The following is a 20,274-nucleotide window of genomic DNA, read 5'->3' as shown; positions in this document are numbered from 1 at the left end:
TCTTTTCAACTCACTGGCCTGACATGATCACCTTGCCTGGTGTTGTGCTACTCAGCCAGAGAGAAAGATGACAAATACATTTAATTATCCCACAAACGGCAGCGAGGGTCGGCGTTGACGAGGAACAGGCAGCGGGCAGGGGCCGCCTGGGCTCTAGGGTGGAAGATGTCACGGTAAAAGTCCTCTGACTGTCTTTTTATGTTCTTCTAACAAGGTGTGAACGCGCTCTTTCTTCCCAGCGGTGGTGAATTCCAGCTGCTCTCTACAAAGGTGCTGGATGGCAGCAGAGTGAGCAAGACGCGCCCACGTGCACCCGACCTTGCAGCCTGGCTGCATCGCCTCGGAAAAGTGTGGGTGAAGGCCACAAATGGAGAGCCAGCAGAAGCATTCCCGCGACCTGACCCGAGCTAATTAGCATTGTGTAGCATCATCTGTGTTTTTAACCGTAGAAAAGTCAGAGGTCTATGTTTGCAGCACAGAGCGACCTCAGTGAGTAAAAGAGTGTAAGAAAACAATTTAAAGGACTTTAAATAAAAGAACAGTTGATTAAATATAAGTGGACAGAAGGAAAAAATGCCACAGCCGAGTGCAGCCAAGGTTTAATAAAGAGTGTATTTAAAAGTTTAACCGCGTGTCTGGGTGTGCGAAACAGTGCGAGTCGGGCTGGACCCCTGCGTCTCTCCGTCATTACAGCTCATTTGTCTGAGTGCTATTCCACTTGGCTGGCCTGAGCTAACAGTTTGCCCCGACGCTCTCCAACCTCCTGTGAGTCGAGAGCGGTGTCAGATGTGGAAAGAAGGAAATGAGAACATAACGTATAGCTTCAGTCAGGGTGCAACTGCGCAAAAGAAAACTTTATGCTCCGTTCTGAATACAAATGCAGATATAGGGATTAAAAAAAGAAAAACCCACATTCGACCGCGTTCGGAAGCGCAAACACCAGTAGCAGCCTGAGCTTTTTAAACCCCCCTGGAAAGTCTAATGACAACTAATCAGATGCACATCCACAGGCTAATGAAGCAATTAGCACTAATGTATACATGTGTAGAGTCGGCACAACACTGTTGATTCATTATAACACACTCAAAAAATTCTATCCCGATCAAACTGAAACAGATTCTCATTAATGACAATAAAAATATTTAAAAACGTGACGTTTGCAGCGTCTGAAGTGTGATTATGAGGTGATGAGTTCAAATTAGCCTGAATACCTCTAAATATAGATGACAAATGAAACTAAGGGACGTTTATATTACTTTTACTTTACTTTCTATGCCAAATAACTTTGCTGCAGCTCAAATAGTGTCTAATAAAATGATTCAGCAGAGCATCAACTCAATAAAATCCTGCAGAATGTAAAATAGGTACAAAAGCAAGAAAGTGGAACTTCTACTTTTCAGTCTGCCCTGAAACTGGAAACTAAACGTGATGCCGGTTTTCGCCCGACTTTTGGGATTTGTCCCGGATGATTCTGAGATGAATTTGTTCTGTTCAATTATTTGCCAAGTTAGACAGTTTAGCCTTGCTGTCAACTGAGTAGCCGGACCTGTCCAACCCCCCCGATAAAAAAACGATAACAAGGATTAACAAGGGAAACCTGTGAAACATGGTCGGATGTGCAAGACACATCTGGCTAATTGCATCAGGCTGCTTTAAAAATGGCTTCTGACGCTTGCAGCTAATGGAGGACTCATTAAGATGTCTTTGCCTTCTCCTGAAAGTATAAAATAATAAAAAAAAACATCTTGCTCGTCGTTTGATCGCATATTCAGTCCGTTACCGTAAAAGCCTCACTAACTCTGATGTGTTTTACGAGCTTTTGACAAAATTGAAACCGATACATTTCTGAGATTTGCAATGTGCACGTCGTGTCTGCTTGAATTTTCATGCTGTGTCTCTCTTCAATTTCATGCAACTACATTTGCACGTCCTATTACATAAGAAACACTAGATGTTTGCATCATTGTGTCCCATTTGTTAGGATGGTTTTAGGAAGGAGACGAAGCTGTTTAGATGAGCAGGAATTGCTGGCAAAAGTGTATCCAAAGCCATTTAATGGAAGATGAATTAAAATTTACATTCAGACACTCCGTTGCTACCTCAGTCTTTCAAAACTAAATTCCCTGAATCTGAAAATTTACAATTCTAAAATCCGTGGATTAAAGTATAGCCAAGACTCGCTTAGACAGACATCAAAAACAAGCTTATTCGTCATAAAATAAGATTAACTTGAAGCTCATAAAGCTTTTTCCCCCATTTCTTTTGCACCCCAAAGCATAAAAAGTATATCTGGTTAAATTTATCGTATTATTTAAAATGTACAAGCACGGATTTCATTAACTGCCCACGTCATAAATCGCAGTTTTGCCTTAAAGGTCAATAATTTTAATTCGCAGCCTCTCACACACAAAAACTTAGTGTTGCTGCTTAAAACTTAGTCACCAAACCTTGACAATACGAGGAGAAAATGACCAGGCACATGCGTCCAGACCGACGAACAGCCGAACGCACCCACGTACGTGCACGCCTCCAGTTTACAGACTGCTCTCAGCAAGAGGAGCCTCGCGGTTTTTCATTTCTTTTTCCGCCCGACAGACGTATCAACCGAGCTCAGGTGGTGCCCCATCTGCTCATGCACATTTAAAGGCGCACGGCCACACACTCGCTTACTGTTTATACCAAAAGACACATGCTCGAGGAATAAACTCAATCAAATGTCTGTCCTTCAGACCTTGTTTCACATCCCCCGGCTCCGTCTCTCCCCTCCGCCCACCACCACATCCTGACCTCTTATTCCATTCTCCCAAACCTTTTCTAATCCAACAACCCCCAAACTTTCCTTTTCATTGCCTTCGTCATCGTTCTGGTTGTCCTGCGTGCGCCCGTAATCTCCCAGGACCGGTGCACAAACACACAACACCAAACACAACTGACCCACGCATTCATAAACAGTGAATCCGTGTGCACGTTAAGCGCCGACCGTTTGCAACACGTTCGAAAACTTGAGAAAACTTCCAGGACCACTTGAGTGGAACGCTCCCATGCTGAGCCGTCAGGGTTCGCTGCATCAGAAATGCAACAGCGCCGGCAGCATTTACGCGGTTATGTCGTCCTGCTGGACGCCGCCACGAGCCGCCGTGATTCAATACGCACTTTAGCCGGCATAATGGGGCCACGCAACACATTAGATATGCAGATAGCAGACAACAAAACATGGACCTTAACAGAAAATAGGTCCAGAAACAGCAGAGAACAAAGAAGTGATCAGTTCAGGAATGAGGAATGAAATGATGCCGAGGGCAGATAACGCCACAAATCTTTTTTTCTTTTCCTCAAGAGCAAAACAATTCTTCACAAATCCTCATTCAACTGCAGAAGAGGCAATTAAGGATGCAAAAATATATATACTGACCTAATAGAATTTGCCCAATGTTTGTTTACTGGCTAATAAACACAATGACTCAACAGCAGCTCTGGCTAGTAAAGTGGTCTCTCCATAAAGTGCCATTTGTTTGGTCATTATCTTTATCCTGCCAAGCGGAAAATAACATGCGGCAAACAGTTAGGTGTGCCGCGCAAAGTTTATGATAGCATGCAGATGCTATAATTAGGTCTTTACAGGGGGAAAGAGTGAGACCTTGGCCAACCTGAGGCAAAAATCTAACAGCCAACAGCAATTTGCGAGGCGCCTTCCAATTTCCAGGAATGATTCTTCGCTTTTAATGATGTAAACAAACACAGTGGTGGATGGTCTGGACATCGGCGGTGGTCCGGTATTGAATGGCTGACCGGTTCCTCCGAAAAGAATGACCGATGTCGCGCGGCGAATGTGATGTTAAAAAGGCTGTTAGAGGTGTATGAAAGTCGCGGTGGTCCGCCAATACTGGTTTGGTGGCGAGATGTTAAGAATTTCAGATTTGGTGGAAAACATCACTAAATAAATTACCGCCTGCCAGTTGATGGTCGAAGCTGTTATAATTAAGACCTCCCGGGTGGGTTCGACCGAGTCTGGGCCTGACTCACCGGCAGAGAGCCTCGGTCGAGTCCTGGGCGTCTGCATCTCCTGCCGCGCGTGGGGGAGCATGTGGTAGCGCTTGGCTTCGTTGACCAGGTCGCGACAGGCCTCCGAGGACTTAATCAGCTCCTCGTTGTCCACCACGTTCAGCAGGTAGGACGGGTGGATGAAGGGAAGACGCACCACCGCCAACAGCTCCGACAGAGTCTGGGAAGACAGGAGGAAAAGCAATGAATCCGAACCAATGCTAATGCTAACGCTAGCACAATCGTGATTACGAACTGATCAAAGAAATACTCATTAGAGAATCATCGATAAAGAAATGACAACCAAAAAAAGAACAGAGCTTTTCCACAAACACCGGTTTTGTTTCCTCCAACCTTCATTACATCATCTATCTTTGAAATCGCTAAACAACATCCGTTTGATCAAAGCCTCGGTTTGGAGAGTGAGGAAAGCTAACGGTGGAGCAAACTTTCATGTTGGGCACAAGCTGAGCTTTAATTACTGGGATATGTGAGGTCTATTTTTATATACGAGCGGGATGAATTGCTCCAAAAATAACGGCAAAAATAAGCGCGAGCTGAGTTGGATTTTTTCGTAGGAACATATTGATTAACCCAATATCTTCTTGTTAGTGTATATCAGAATATCCTGTCTGAATTTGATTCTACCAGAAGAATGTGCGAGTGGAATTGGGAGGGGGGCTCCTTAACGTTTCATCTCCAAATGGAATCTTATAGCCAAAAACATTCTTCTACAGCTACATTTTAAAGCCTTGTACAGCCCAAACATCTCATTTTCCACAATTGCAGCTAATAATTGGCAACTATCCTGAAGAGGAAACCTGGGAAAACAAACCTACAGGAGCTTAAATTGTTGAGCCAAGGCACGAGAAAGAAGTGTTGCCGATGCAAATATTTATATTGTGTGAATTCTTTTTTGCTGCTGCATACGTTTCTGCATTCTCATACAGCGAAGGTATTCAGACATAAAGGCAGGACATCCCGTTGTCATGGCAACCACATCCATCGCCCCGGCTGCAAAAATTTCTCAATGTGTTCTTGCATAAGCGCTCTTCAGGCAAGAACTTGCACAGAGAGAAGGGACAAAGGGAGGCAGAGCTGACCGCTGAGCTCAGAGTGACCTCAGAGCGTCCCACGGACACCCTGATGAACCGACGGGCTCCAGGAAGACCAAACAAGCTGACGCTCTCCCTCGTCCTCAGGTGGACGTGCGTCCCATTCATCTTCTATCCCTGTCTGGAGACAGAAAAGAAGCGAGACGGCAGCGAACGAGACGAGGGAGAGGACGTCCTGAGTGGGAGGATGAGAAATGAGCTAAACCCAAGAGACAAAAAAATGGAATAGACAGAATGCGATGGTTCGGTGGCAGTCAGGGAAATGTGAGTGATATCGGCATGAGACGAGACAAAGCTGCAGATCGGACCGTTTGTTCCTCCTCACACCCGAGTGCACGCAGCTTATCCAACAGGTGATCGATGTCTGGCCCAAACTCATGGGATCATAGACACGCATGTGGGTTCCCGCTAAAGTAGGTCCACCACTCTGACCTTGGGAGCCACATTGAAGGGGGATATGGGGCAGTTTCATCCAGGTGGGGCCCAGTCAACATGTTCCATCAGGAATTAATGAAGAAGAATGGTGGCCCCGGCCTGGATTGGGTCTTCTCCGCTCCAAAGTTTGCATCAGTTAAAATAATCTGGGGTGGCAACAGCTCAGGCCAGAGATGGAAGTGGTGGAAGCTCAACGTCAACATCCTCCACCAAACAGATGAAATAAAAGAGCATTTCAGGATTGTACAGCGGGTCAAAGGGGTCACACGTTATGCACATCTGATCTGATTAGCTGGACACTCTCGGACCAGTGGAAAACACATCAATACTCAACACACACACGCCAGTTAGACTTTTCCGTGTGTGTGTGTGTGTGTGTGGAGGAAAGTGGAAGAGAAAAACAGGCATCCTGCTGTACCATCTGCAAATGGGAGCTTCACACAAACATGCATCTGTCGTTAGTTCCTTTACTTGCCAAACATCTTTGAAATGGCAGTAAAACTACCTCAAAGAGGTGACATCTGGTCTCTGCACAAAGTAAAGGCAGCCTCCACCCTGAAACACCCACATATGGACTGTACTTCGGCGCAGGGACAGCAGACGGGGGGCGGCAACACACTTTTTGGTTTTTGTTTAGCGCGTCCAAACGTGATTTGACTAGAAATGACATTGAGACCGGGGTCACGTGGCCCGACCAGTATGGATCCGCCGGTGCAGTTATTAGAACGACCTGTCCCCTGAGTGTGTGTTGGTGTTGTGGAGTGTGTTTCCCTCTCTTCTATAATTGAGCTCCCTTACGCCATCTGTACCTCCGTCCATCTATTTCCGCACAAACAGGCTTCCCATCGCTGCTCCTAACTACCCGGCTCCGGCTCCCACTCCATTTTCTGCCTCTCTTTGCACCTCCATTCCCGCCGCTCACTCTCCTCCTACACTTGCATAAATCGGTATGGAAATAAGTTCCGCGTTCGCTGCTAATACTCACATCCAAGTGTCAGACCCCACAAAGAGGAGTTCGCCTTCTCACAGAACGAAATGAGTGGAAATTATTGCGCTGTTAAACTGGCTGTTGTGTGTCTGCTAATCAACTGCTCCCTTCAATTATTCAGTCATCAATATGTCCTCAATCGTGGCTCCTCGCTTCCACCCTGGAATGCTGCTCCGCTCAGCTCGGAGAGGCCGCAGCAGGGTAAAATCAGTTCTCCTGATTTATACACTGTAATAAAGTTCAACTCAATTCCTCAGTGTTCTGAGCTAATATAATAGGTAAACAAAGGATTTGGAAACGGCTGCACGCCGGCTTTCACCGTCCTCTCAGGACTGCTTACTCTGTCAGCAAAGGCTGAACGTGCTGGATGCACGTCACCGGAGCTGCGCGCTAACGGGATTAAATTTGTCTGCAAATGTGCTTTTGTATCGCGCCACACAGGCAAATAAGGGCACTGGCGCCGCTCACACCGACGAGCGACTTGCTCGCACTCAGCGGATGAGAGCAGGTGGTGCGCATCCTACACCATTACTCTCCATCTAAAACAACCTCTCGAGAAATCATTCTCTTGTGCACAGGCAGACGGAGCGAACGCGAAAGCCGCCTTTTCGCATGAATGGCGCGACCTCCTCACCTACTCAGGCGGCCAATCCTTTTACGCAGAGATGAATTCTTACATGTGCCAAATCATACACGCCGCAAATAAGTCCTGATACTCCTGGTGTACGTCAACCGGAAACAGCGTTGCCCTTGATGGCGGGAGGGTTTATAAAGCACGGAACACGTGGAAAAACGAACCTGGAGACATACGCGGATGCCTTTTTTTAGTCTGCCCACATCCTCTTCTTCCTGTTTTCAAAGTGCATCCCGAGTCTGGGCCGTATCTCTAACGGTCGGCTCCGGGAACAATGCTGAGCCTGGCGGATCTGTCAAAGCCGGCAGGGAAGCTTGCGCTCCCAGACATGGACGACAGATGTCCACCCAGCGTTTCCATTTCCACCGCCGTCGGCCCGGACTGACGCCCGCCGCCGCGACACTCGTCGCCACAGTGGCATCATATGAACGCCACATGAGCGGTCATGTCTGTTTACAGAGCTGCGTGCCCGCCGAGTGTGAATTATGGACTAATCTGATGTCAAACAAAAACACAGCTGTATGAAAAAAAACGGGCAGTCAGTGATTCGTGAAGGTGTGTACAGCGGCGTGCCCGTGGTTTGACAAACCCTCTCAGGCAAAACGACCTCCTCTTTTCGGTGTCCGTGGGTTCCCGCGTACACACTCGCACATTCACGCGCACGTGCTTCATTTGCTGCCAGCGCTTAATGGGCGAAACGTGCTCCTCTAAATGGCGCTGCGCTGCGGGTTTGCAGGTCGTGCACGACCGCGTGAGGACGCGCGAACATCAACCAGGGGAACGGATGAGGCCTATTTTTACACGCCTTTATCAACCCAACCACAAGGAAGATGTCCTGCGATCAATAAGCGCAAAAAATATCTGTAGGACTTGTGCTGCAAATTAAAATGTTATCTTGCTTCCTTTCATCTAGAACCCAACAACGTGCTCTGAAACTCATTATTCTTGGCTCCAGAACGGCTCTGCCGGCTTGTCGCTACAGAAGGTTAGCTAGCAGGTTCCCATATCGTGCATGACGTTCTCTTCCTCCCAGCCCTCGTGAAGTTTGATTTGTTTGTGCAGAAAGGGCGATTTGTTTGCATTCTGCATGTTGTCATATTGTTCACGCCCTACTTGCCTCCTCATAAGCGGGGCCGTTGGCCCGCCTCGCTCTGGATATGCAGCCGCCGTGGTTGAGTGACTGCGGTTCAACTGGCTGCACGCATCAGGACTGGGGCAGCTCTGGGACTGCAAAGGACACCGATGGAAATGAAGGTCCAGAGTTCAGCGGCTTGTATCGGCTCCCGTCTATTCCCTAATACTGGAGTTGTACCAGGGTTGGTCTGATTTAAAGTCTTGTGCGCGTGTTTGAGCACAGGCTTGGGATTTGAACAGTGACATCCTGTGCATTTTGTATAAATTCCAACGCGCGTATGTGCTCTTCCCTTCTGATTCATGTTAGCTGAAGGGGAAAAAAGGGAAGAGAGGCAGGGGAGCGGAAGAAGAATCAAAGATTGCTGGCTACATCGATCTCCACCGCCTGGCTGTGTCTCCTCAAAGAGCACGTATTTGTCGTGAACCGTGCTGACCGAGGCATTTATAATAGCCTGTTCTACAACAACATGGGTCCTTTTTCTGGTGAGTGACTGCAGTGACATAACAATCCCACAGGTGCTCGTCTCACAGAACACCATCAAAATGAGGAGGGCCTTCTAAATTAAAAGCGATGCTCGCGGTGAAAAGGGTCATTTGTAGTTTTGAAGGTAAATGAATCGGAAAGCAGAGTTTATATTGCTCCACAGCCACAGAGCACTTTTGTCTTTGATAATTTTATACTCCAACTACATAATGATAGCATCATTTGTTCTGGGAAATGATTTTCTCCTTAATGAGTTCTGGAGGCAGAAAAGTCTCCTCAGTCCATTATCAGCATCAATTGTATAAAATCCCCATAAATAATGACTAGTAAATTACAAGCATATGAAGTCATATATTTAACTATTTTAATTTGGCGTGAGGACTGCAAATGTCAGGGTAAGCCATTGTTGTTTCTGATGAGGGGACAGCTAATCCCAGTTAATGGCAGCCAGGCTTTTTATCATGAAAATACACCATTAACTGTCCTTTTTAGCAGTTACATCCGCTGGCCACTTTCCAAAAAGCCAATTAATCAAGCCCTTTTGTCAGGTTGAGTCACCTGGCGAGATAGGATCCTTTTTAAAAAATGGTAAAGTAATGAGGTCCTATTCAGGGTTTTGGCAGAGCCGGTCTCGTTATAATTGGGGCTGTGCGTCTGTGTGGTCACTCCACAAAGAAAGTGCAAAGAGATAGAAGGACGGTTCTCTCTGTTACACTCTTCTAAGGGGAACGCATGAAACATCACCTCTTTCCCCATCTTTCAGGAATCCAAAGATCCTCTGTGACACAGGCAGCGGGTTAAAGTTCCCAGTGGCACCGTTTCCCCGTCTGATGGATGAGTTTTCCATATTTATTGGATTTACCACATTATGATGTGCATAACTGATGTAAGAGCCGCGGTAATTAATTAAACATGTGATTAGTTTTCCAGTTAACTGGGCAGCGAATAAACAACGGATAATAAGGAAGCATTTACCAGAATACCTAAGCAGACATGTAATAATCACACTCCCAAATGAGATGTGAGTCGAAATGACCATCACATTAGAACGCAACGCTCCGATGACAAAATAGCTTAGCTTTATGCTTAGTTTAGCATAAAGCTGGAAAACTGGGGGAGGCAGATTCGGGGCTTTATCCTGTCGTGCTTTCAGACAGAAAACTGTGTCAGAATATTGCTTTAAAAACCAGCCACATCAGACTAATTCTGTTTTTCTGTGTGTGTGTGTGTGTGTGTGTGTGTGTGTGTGTGTGTGCGTGCATTGCGACAGGTCTTCCTTATCTCTTCCATCTGTTAAAGGCAACAGCAGCAAACACAAATGCTTACAGGGCGGTTCACCTCCAACAACATGCAATCAAATGAAAGGAAATAAATAAATAAGCAGCCCTCATCCCTCTTTCAGTGGCATTGTGTCTCACACCAAACCGATAATAACACTCACATTCTCCCCTCCTTCTCAGCCCTGTTTCCTGATGCCATCTGATCTTAGTTGACAGCATGCCCAAGTGAGAAAATTGCATATTATTTACCCAGTGCCTTCAATATGCCACTTTTCCACTCTTTAGCCTGCAGCTTACAACTCAAAGTGCGTTCAGAGACATGGGGTGGCACAAAGACACACACATGCTCAGATGAATGCGAGCACACACCCAACCCTAGCTTGAGGCTTAAAGCAGCCCCCCCCCATGCCTTTTCACACAGCGATGTGACATTCTGCCCTGACATGTCATTAAAAAGTGTCACAGGTTCTGGAGGAGTGATTTCCACTGCCTCCAAATGAGCAGAAGGGATAGAAGCAGCCGAGGCTGCAGAATGATGAGCTGGTGCTGGATCATGCGTGTAAACTTAACTCCTCGGGGATGGGGAGGGGGTCAGAGAACTTCCTCCTGTGGCCTGATGGAAGCAGCCTGGTGTATCCATGTCCTCCCCCGGCTGCAGGCTGTCTCTTTGAGCCTGGCCGAGGGCTCGGTCAGGTCTCGTCCCTGGGATACCAGGGGAAAACACAGCGTCCCTCCTTCAGGTTCTGACTATCCATTTGTCGTGACTCAATCAATTTTGGCCCAGTTTCTGTTTCTTAGTCTTGCTCTATTTCTCCACCTCCCTTGTCAGAGATGGGGAGACCGGGGCATCCAGCGTGGCCAGTGGTTCAGACAACCAGGAAAGCGCTCCAGTTCTTTTCCCCGTCCTTCTACTCCATCAGAGTTACTCACCTTTGCACCTCTCCATTAGAGTGTGAGATTGCAGGAGTCTATCATGTAGAACTGGGGAGGTTTTCCATGCAGATTACAGGGGGGGCATCTCTCTGCAATCGACTGTGTTCTGTTGTTCTTTGTCCCCGACAATTGGCAGAACCACCGAGTCAAATTTGGTTGGATTTGGAGTGTGCAATACCCATGAAACATCTTTGATACCATTTCTTATTGAAATCTCGGCACCAAAGTGAGCAAATAACCATCTTTTGCTCCTGTTTGTGCTCCTGGTGTTTGTGATCCACTCGGCACTTTCAAACCCTGCACTTAACTGCAGTTACTAATGGATTCCACCACCATCTGAGCATGGCAAATAACTACGGATGCCTTTTTAAATGGAAAAAGGGAGACTTTGTATTGTGAAAGCACCTCAAAACACCTCAGTGCAGCTTTGATTTCTTCACGTCGATCTGGCTCCCGTGATGACAGCACATCACACGTGTTCCCCATAGGCCAAAATTCCTGCATTTGGCTAAATTCCAACCAGTTTTTGTTTTAATATTTAGGCCAAAATTCCAAAACCCTAAAAAATCACCTGGATGGATACCCTTCAGCAGCGCGCTCCATTTATCTGCAGGGGACAGATGCACCGACATCGAGTCTCATAGATTCTAAGTTTGTTCAAATTTGACCCGCTGTTCCTGAGTGCCAATGGGAATAAGATGCTTTCATCACCATCAAAAGCTTCGAGGAATAAGCCGAGGCCACCCCATGCATGCGGAAACGGGGTTTCGCCGTTTTTCTCTCATGCACTACACCCGCTCCCAAACAAATGAACTGTAACTAAGAATAGAGCAGATTCTGAGGGCGAGGCACCTATGGGATTACAAACAACTGCTGCGCAGGTTTGATGAACACTACCAAGACAGAATGAGGAGCCTTTTATTTTCTTTTACAGTGTTCTGGGTAGATGTGCAGACAGGGACAGTTGATAGAACCACCCCAGCCCAGCGGCTCTGTAAACACCCAGCGCCAGTGGTAACCAGTGTTTTCATCAGGCTTCTTTTTGGTCCCAAGACACAAATAGAGTTGAGTTTTTGTTGTTACCTGCACTCGGGCTTTTGAGTCCTGCTTGATCCACTTGATAACCGTCTCGTACACCAGCTCCTCAGTTTTGGTGTTGAGGCTGTCGTTGGACAGATACGTCACCAGATCCTCCTTGGAAACATTCAGAATCTCTTCCTGTCCTGCCACCTGAAAGGGTCACAGACGGACATGTCAAACTGCAAGTTTCACTGAACGCCCAAGTTTGATCTTTTCGCTCTTCCAAATTTTTAAAATGGAAATCGGTCAATGTAAATTTGCTCAACTGTGAATCGTTTACTTTTTAGCATATAAAGAATCGAAAAAAATGGTCCCCTTTCTTTCTTACCTATCCTTAAATCCTCAACAGGCTTTTAGCCATATTTCTTAAATGGTTCCAACATTAACTTGGACCCGAAACATTATAATTTTAAGGAAATGCACAATATTTTGAGTTCCTTTATTGCAGAGGGAAGATCTACACTAGAGAACCTATAACACTCTTATAAATCAAATGCAGAAGCTCCACTTAGCATTAAATGAGCGCGACATTAAATCCACCGCCAACACTATTCAAAGGTCACCATTTGACACATCTAATATATTCCATCTGGTCAAAGTAAACATCAGCTCGAAAGTGGAAAGCAAAAAAAGTTTTGATTTTTTTGTGTTTTAATTATTAACAGTTGCCTTTTTGCCTCTCTACTGTATGTTGGCAGGTTAGAAAAGGCTGAGCCTCACACTCACCGCCATCTCTTCATCTCAGACAATTTGTACATAAGGGGTTTTCCTTGAAATTAGACCCTTATCCGAGTTTAAAGTGGTTTTAAAATTAAGTCCAGACAGCAGACAGAGTAAAAAGGGGTATAAAAAAAGACACGTTTCGATCTTACGGGAGAGGACTGACTGAAAAATCAGTCGGAAAAGTAAGGAGCGGTTTTTCTCAAAGCATTCCTTGCAAACTTTAGAAAAGACAGTGAATAAAAATATGTATCGACTCTCAAAGTTGAAGGCTGAGTGCGAACAACAATTCTTTTCTGACGCCTGATGGAAAGTGTCGGCAGCTGGAGGATGGAGGACGGCAAGGTCAGAAGAGCAGCATACTTTCAACATAAGTAAAGTAAAGCAGTTTAATTTGATGTTACATGTTTATGCACACACACACACCTACATTAATCTCTTCCCTTCTTTGGAAGGAGTTTCTGACACGACACAGTGATAAACACTATTTGACACCATGCTAGTGCGTGTCACATGCTCCAAGTGAAAACGTTCAGGTTATCAATGTCATTAATTCTTCCTCCATTAATGAATGAATATATATGAATATGAGCTCATTTTGGTTGTACCCACCTCAGGGAAGTTCTGCAGTGCGAAAGCTTTGGCCATGTTATGGAGCTCGGTGCAGCTCATGGCTTCGGCCATTGCCAACACCCCGAGACAGTTCGCTGCCGTTAGCTGCTTCTCTGGAGACGGTGATCGGAGGGAAAAACAGAAACCGAAGGAAACAGAGACAGAGACAACCAGATTGATTAATACAGAGACAAACAACGTTGTTCAAACATTCATGACAAGATTATCTAGAGGGATGACTGCCAACATGCAGTTTGTGTCTCCCAAGCAAACAAAAACACAAAAGAACAGAAAAAATGATGGTGATTGATCATTTCCTGTCCAGACAGGAGGGCAGCAGGTTGAAAAATCTGCTTTAAAGATCCACAGAAGTTTCAACAAGACCCAAACAACCGAGGATGATGAAATTTCCCCAACAACGAGGCCGGGGGAATCGAGGATTTGGCCACCCGATGTGGCCTCTTGGAGGACTATAACATTTACAGCGTTATGGCGGAAATCTTGGGATTCTGATGGGCCGTGATTTCTGACAGTAGTGGTGCACCTGTATGTAAAATGTACACACAGGTACGAGCATCTGGCTCATCTGGGTCAGACAGCAGCCGACACTGGGACTTTACATCTCCAGGGAACTTGTGGAGGTCACACGAGAGGATGGGTCATATACTTAATCACTGCTGAAAACTGTCTTGACTAATATCGACCTTAGCAGCGTGATGGGAGCGTCCCAGAAGAAGAAGACAGTTGTTGGTAAAATCCTTCCATTGTTGTTTTAGAGAACAGCTTAAGTCTGGCAAATCTTCCTCTTCCGTTTGACCGAATTCTTAATTGCAGAGTGTTAATTGACTAAATAGGGTTAGAAATTCTCACAGTAACCTCAGATTCACTGAATAAAGCTCATGCGGCACAAATAGGTCGAGGAGGTTTGTTATTTCTCCCCGGTGTTATTTGTTACCAGCCTCAATAATTTCTGACATGGTATCAATTTTTCTTTGCTCAAGGACATACACTTGTATTTCCTTTCTTCAGAATGTGCAGAAATGTCATGAAACCTGTCAGGATAGAATGGATAGACACCTTTCTTGGCAAATAAAGTCCGCAAATGGCTTCACCTTTTTTGCGGTTAAATTGGAAAAAAAAAACAAATCAATGAAGTTGGCCCCTGGTTCTGCTTTGCTCTCCTTTCACTCCAGCCTTTCTGCTGACCTTTCTGCTCGTGTGCACCTTCCTTGTGTTACAGACCTGCTAAACAAGTTAAAAAATGGAATGCAAACGCTGACATTTGCAGCTCTTTTGGTCGCCTCTTTGCTTGGTTGCCCGCTAATATCTGGAACATGCTATTTGCCTTTCATGTGACCCCCATGAGCTCTCTCCACTTTCCATACCTTTTCTGAGCATCAGTCTATTTGCCTTTTTTTGCCTCTGATTCCATCACATTTCCCATCCAGACGATTTGACATTTAAGTGACAATTGTTCCCTGACCTTTTTAGAAAACTGCCTTCGTGCTTGGCCGTGCCTGCTGGGACGACATCAGAGGCATCGCGCCTCACGGACAGCATTAGCAGACAGAATTCTCATGTGGGCGCCAGCTTTGGGAATAAGACGAGGCTGGGACTGAAGTGCAGGATTGTCTGAGTACATTTTCAACGTGTGAAACTTGATTCTGGATTTAGGGTGATGCTAGCATAGCGCTGTCACGCGTCCCGATATAAAACGCACATCATCCAGCCTCCATAAATGTTCCTACCTAGAAAAGAGACACAGACTTTACAGAAGGTATTGAACTGGAACTTGTTGGCGGCCTCCAACAGCGTCTTGGCATTGGCCGAGTCGATGACCAGCGAACCCGTGTAGACGAACTCCAGCAGCTGCTCCAACACGTCGGCGGTGATGTTGCTCATATTAAGCTCCAGCGCCTCGCCACTCCTCTTCTCTCCCGACGACCTGATCGTGGCAGAGAGGGAGCAGTTAGGGGCGCTCTTAAAGGGAGAGCGAAGCCACGAAACAAAAACAGACAGTGAAAAAAGGCCATAGGGACATGGATAAGGGTACGCTACAGAGGACACCCATGACACACCTGAGCCAACACGACAGAGAGGAAATAAAGGAGTCAGTACATGATTGATAACGCCAAGTGAAGGAGGGACATAAACAGAGCTTTGGATGGTTTCTACTTGTCTATAAATCTAGCCCCTTTGCAACTTTATCGCCGAATCTGAAACAAAACGTCCTCTCTGAATACGGATTAGGAAAATAAAACATCGTCCTGTACCAAGGCATGCTTCTCAGAGATGAGCATGTATGCGTGGCTCTAGAGGTGAATGCGCATACATGGCAGGGCGTGCACGAGCCATTAGACCGAACTGGGGGAAGCAGCAAAGCTGAAGAAAGGTGTGTTGAGCGAGAGCTCTTCAATGCTGGGGAGCTGTGTGGGAGCTGCTGGGAACAGCGGCGGCGCTGGTTGTGGCGTATAGAGCTAACAGAAAATGGCTGGATGAGCAAATTTAATAGAAGACGACGTCTCGTCATGAAGTGAAGCCTGAGATGTGCAGTGAGTGGATGGCTGCTTTCAGAACCGGGTCATTCGTGTGACCTCATCGGGATCAAATGGCAGAGATTAGCGCACATGGAGGATCCCCCAAAGGGAGAGCGCGGGAGTTAAATAACACCCGCCTGTGTTTAATGTCCCAGGTGAAACAATTATTCACTCATGTGCCAAATAAATCTAATCAGACCCCCGCAAAATGTGAGCCCCCACTACATTGTCTCATGTCCTGCGGGTATGGACATCAACAATATGAAAAGAAGCTCAGATTGAGATGGATGGGGGGCTGTTTTCTTGTGTCGCTCACGGCAACACAATGAAAACACTCCGTGTGTTGTTGTGCAGATGCACCTTCGCATGACTCCCTTCCCTTTTCTGCGAGATCCACTTTGTTGGATTAGAAATCATGACAGGAAGTCAGCATTTAGTGAGAGACAGACGGCAAAACAAACTGGATGGGACATGCGGAGGAAAGGGTTAGAGTGGAGATGAGAGGAAGTGGAAACGAGAGAGGTACGGGAGGATGAGGAGGAAGCAAAACAGGGAAAAGGGAGGCAGGGTGTGACGGTCCTTCCACAGGGAGCCAGCAGCCATCCTTCTGAGAGATGAGTTGGGTTGTTCCATGACTGTACCTTTGTCTTTCAAATAAAAGATACCCCCCCGCCACCCCAGAAAAAGCAAAAAAAAAGCCACCATCACACCACAGAGCCTTGTCCCCGCTGCAATAAATATCAGCTGCCTGTGGTGCATGAACTGAGACATTAGTCGTCATTTAAAGCGCGCTGAGGAGATGAGAGGGGAGAAGGACATCCAAAAATAAAAGGAAAGACAATCGCATTTGTCTCTGGATGGACATTGGCTGGAAAAACCAAAGCAGTTACTCTTTTTCCTCCTGCAAAGCAAAAAGCCACACAGTGTTATTGCCCTGTTTTCTGTGTTAAAAAATAAAAATAAAAAAGGACTGGAGTGGGGGCAGGCAATAGGACAGAAAGAAGGCAAGGGGGGGTGTAGTTCAGGGTTAAAGTGATGGTGGAGGGAGGTGTGGAAGGGGAGAAAAGCAAAAGCGGGAGAAGAGCTAAAAATAAAGGAAGGAAATACTCATCAACCTGCTCAATTAGTACAACAGGAACCAGCTCCGAGGGGCAGTTTGTTTTGTCTGAGCTCTCGTTTTTATGGAAATGACTTTTCTGGAGCGCCTAAAAGGGGTGGATATTTATGCTGCATCTGATTGCAGACTTCAGTTTAATAGTGACAGTGGGAGGCTGGGAGGACAGCGAAGATGGGAGAGATGAGGGTGGGGGGGTGGGGGGACTCAGGGTTAGAAATCTGTTTGTGAAAAATGCACCACTTACTCAAGAGGAACTCTTAAAATGAACAGACTGTCAAAATGATGTTGAGCAGAGGCAGAGGAGTAGTGGTGGTGTTGCGCGCTCACACACACACACACACACACACACACGCACACACACACACACAAATTCAAAAATATTATTCACTCGAGGAAAAAAATGCCCAGGTTGTTCGTACAACATTAGAAGCTAAGCATCAGAAGCTAACTAACGACCGAGACGTATTAAAATAGAAGCTTATTCTGATGCCAAGTCAACGCCGTCTGGCCTAAAAATGGCTTTTGTTTACATTTTATGCCAACATAACATAAATCATGAATCCATAATGGGATTGCCAAACATAACGTGACACATTATCTATGTCGGGATTTACGCTGCTCTCCCGTGCATGTTTTTATGGAGGCCCGTTAAATCCATCTATGTCGTGCACATCAAGGCTATTTGGCGAGACGCCGCCCAATTCAGAGAGTGAGCGGGAGTGACGGAGAGGGACATAAACCATCTGAATGTAAAACGTTTAACGCATATAAATGCAAATTAACGCGGCGTTCAATGCGCTGCATAAAAAAATCTATAACAAATATTTTGATATCCTCATTATTAACATGCAAATGGAGAGAAACAGAGACAAAAAAAAGAAAAGAAAGTAAAAAGAAAACAACAACAACCCTAATTTAAATCATCAGAAACAATTAAGTCACTTAATATGTTGTGACCAAAGTTAGTTACATTAAGGCCTTCAGCTCTGCTCTTTTTTCCATTTTTATATATAATAATAGTTCTCACTCACAAGCAAAGAAAACTCATGGGGGGGGGGGGGGGGGGGGGGGGGGGGGGGTCAGCAGAGAGGACAAGAAAAAGGAAAGGGAGAGAAGGAACTGAGAACTGGCATAAAAGCATCTGTCAGAAGCGCTCGAAGATTCTCCGGCATTTTACATTACTGTGGTGCAGAGATGCAAGGCGCAGGAATTAAATGCCTGCAGAGCACCCTTATTGGAAAATCCTGAAGGATAAAATGAAAGCATCAGAAATGATCTGTCTCCTGCACTGTGCACCGGCCCTTTAAAGGCAAAGGTAATGGGTTTTTGTGTCGGGGCGAAAGCGAAGGCGGACATGCGGATACATTTAGGAGCAGCGTTACATCCTGCCGACATCACGGGTCACGATAGGTCGAATGGTGCTGTCTGGGGCACCTGGAGACTTCAATTAACGACTCGGCCTTGGAGGGAGTTTAAAAGGACCTTCTTATTTAACCAAGTTCAGCCTGAAGCACTTTTTTGGGGGGAAAAGTTCCTTTAAAAATGCGACTGAGGTGCAAATCCATTAAAACTTTCGATGTGTGTGTGTAAACCTGAATGTCAGCACACACACATTTTTCAGCCAGGAAAGCATGTTGACAAACTGTTGTGTTTTGTAGGCAGGTGGCGCAGGTCTGAATTAAGCCTCCCGGAATGAGGATGAGGGAGGGCGAGCGGCTCGTCACATTCCTCCCAATTCTGCTCAGAAATACACAGATGGGAGCACGCCACGTGCAGCCCGAACACGACTCCAGCCTGACTGGAATCAACCTGGGGGAGGCAGCGGCGTGGTGACAGACAGGTCTTTGGCCTCCGTCCCCTGATCCTATGACATGCGCCTGCATACATTTTTGGTTTTTGCTGATGTCCAATTTGCTAATTTTTTACAGCTCAAATGCCTTATGAAATCGAGGTGCAACGTTTCTCGTAACATGAACTGGCCGCGCTGACAGGCCGATGTGGGCTTAGCTGAGTCACCTCAGCATATCCTACCGTGGACGTCTGGCAAAATGAAAAATTAGCAGAACAAATTAAGTAGATATTCTCTAGCGCTGAGTGACATGAGTGGAATTCTATTTTTCACACTCTTTTGTTAAAAAAAAAAACAGACACTTATCGCAATAAATCAAAGTGTTTTCTGATAAATTGTCAAATTAATTAGAGTTTCCAATATTAAACGGTCAAATGAAAGGAGGAAAAAGCAGCAGACAGCGTAGGCAGCCATGACGATGATGTTTAGAAACCCCAACCCGTCCCTGTGACGGCTCCAGCCGCCTCGCTTTCACACATTAATAATTTGGCTTTGTCCTGCATAAGAGTAGGAGGGGAGACAATCTGATTAACTGGCTGACCGGCACACTTCCCTCTCCAGTCTCTCAGGAAGCTCCTCCGCCTGTGTCAAGGTCGACGACAGCTTCAACAGTTTGCGTTTTAATTCAGGGACGGTTTGATTGCAGTCTTTACCGACTGTTTTCTACCTGTGCTGTCACTTCCCGATCGGAAAGAAACGCATCAGTGCTGAATGAGGAAGCCACAGCAAGTGTCAAGAAGCTCTTCACACTCTGGTCAGCTTGGAGAAACGAAAAAAGAAAAGCCTCTGTGGCTGCAGGGCGAAGCTCCAAACTTCCCCAAGGCTTCCCAGCCGCCGCCCATAATGATACGTGGCGTCCCTCCCAACATCTCTGCTCTTATCTTTAGTCATACAAGACGGCAACGCAAGTCTGGGCCTCGGGGACTCTCAATCAAGCCGAAAAATCACCTGCAAGCGTTTGGAATGAGGATGAGGACATCGGGGATTTATAACGTCTGCTTCCCGCAAAGCCAGTGGGGAAAACGGTGCGCCGGTGTTGCGGATGATACACAAACACACAGGCAAAGCAGTGAGAGGAGACAACCCTAAAAAAGTGTGTGTGAAGGGCAGGACACTGGGGGGAATGTCTAAATGAACATATGAAAGGACGCTGGTGTTAACCTGTGAAAATGGATGTGCTTTTGTTTGCTCCTTTGTTTATGGCTCTGAAGTGTCTTTTCTATCACGCTTGTCAGGCCTTATTAGCACATGAAAAGGTTATTTTTGCAAGAAAAAAAAGAAAAGGAGAACATATAGTCGCTGGGGAGATTCTGGA

At 46.1% G+C, this 20,274-nt stretch overlaps 1 protein-coding gene across 3 annotated transcripts in view; it reads right to left on the bottom strand.

The window, feature by feature from the left end:
• The window catches only part of LOC130516583 (kelch-like protein 29), a 142,842-nt gene that overhangs the window by 32,134 nt on the left and 90,434 nt on the right, over positions 1–20,274 (bottom strand). For all 3 annotated transcript variants that reach the window (XM_057017736.1, XM_057017738.1, XM_057017735.1), the window contains 4 exons: positions 15,205–15,401; positions 13,457–13,569; positions 12,128–12,274; positions 4,024–4,222 (listed from right to left, as the gene is read on the bottom strand). In XM_057017736.1, the coding sequence (XP_056873716.1) occupies positions 4,024–4,222; positions 12,128–12,274; positions 13,457–13,569; positions 15,205–15,401 (656 nt within the window). The remainder of the gene's footprint in view (positions 1–4,023; positions 4,223–12,127; positions 12,275–13,456; positions 13,570–15,204; positions 15,402–20,274) is intronic.

Source organism: Takifugu flavidus, chromosome 19, assembly GCF_003711565.1.
Source record: "Takifugu flavidus isolate HTHZ2018 chromosome 19, ASM371156v2, whole genome shotgun sequence".
Lineage (NCBI taxonomy): Eukaryota > Metazoa > Chordata > Actinopteri > Tetraodontiformes > Tetraodontidae > Takifugu > Takifugu flavidus.
This window is presented reverse-complemented; position numbering and strand designations above follow the sequence as displayed.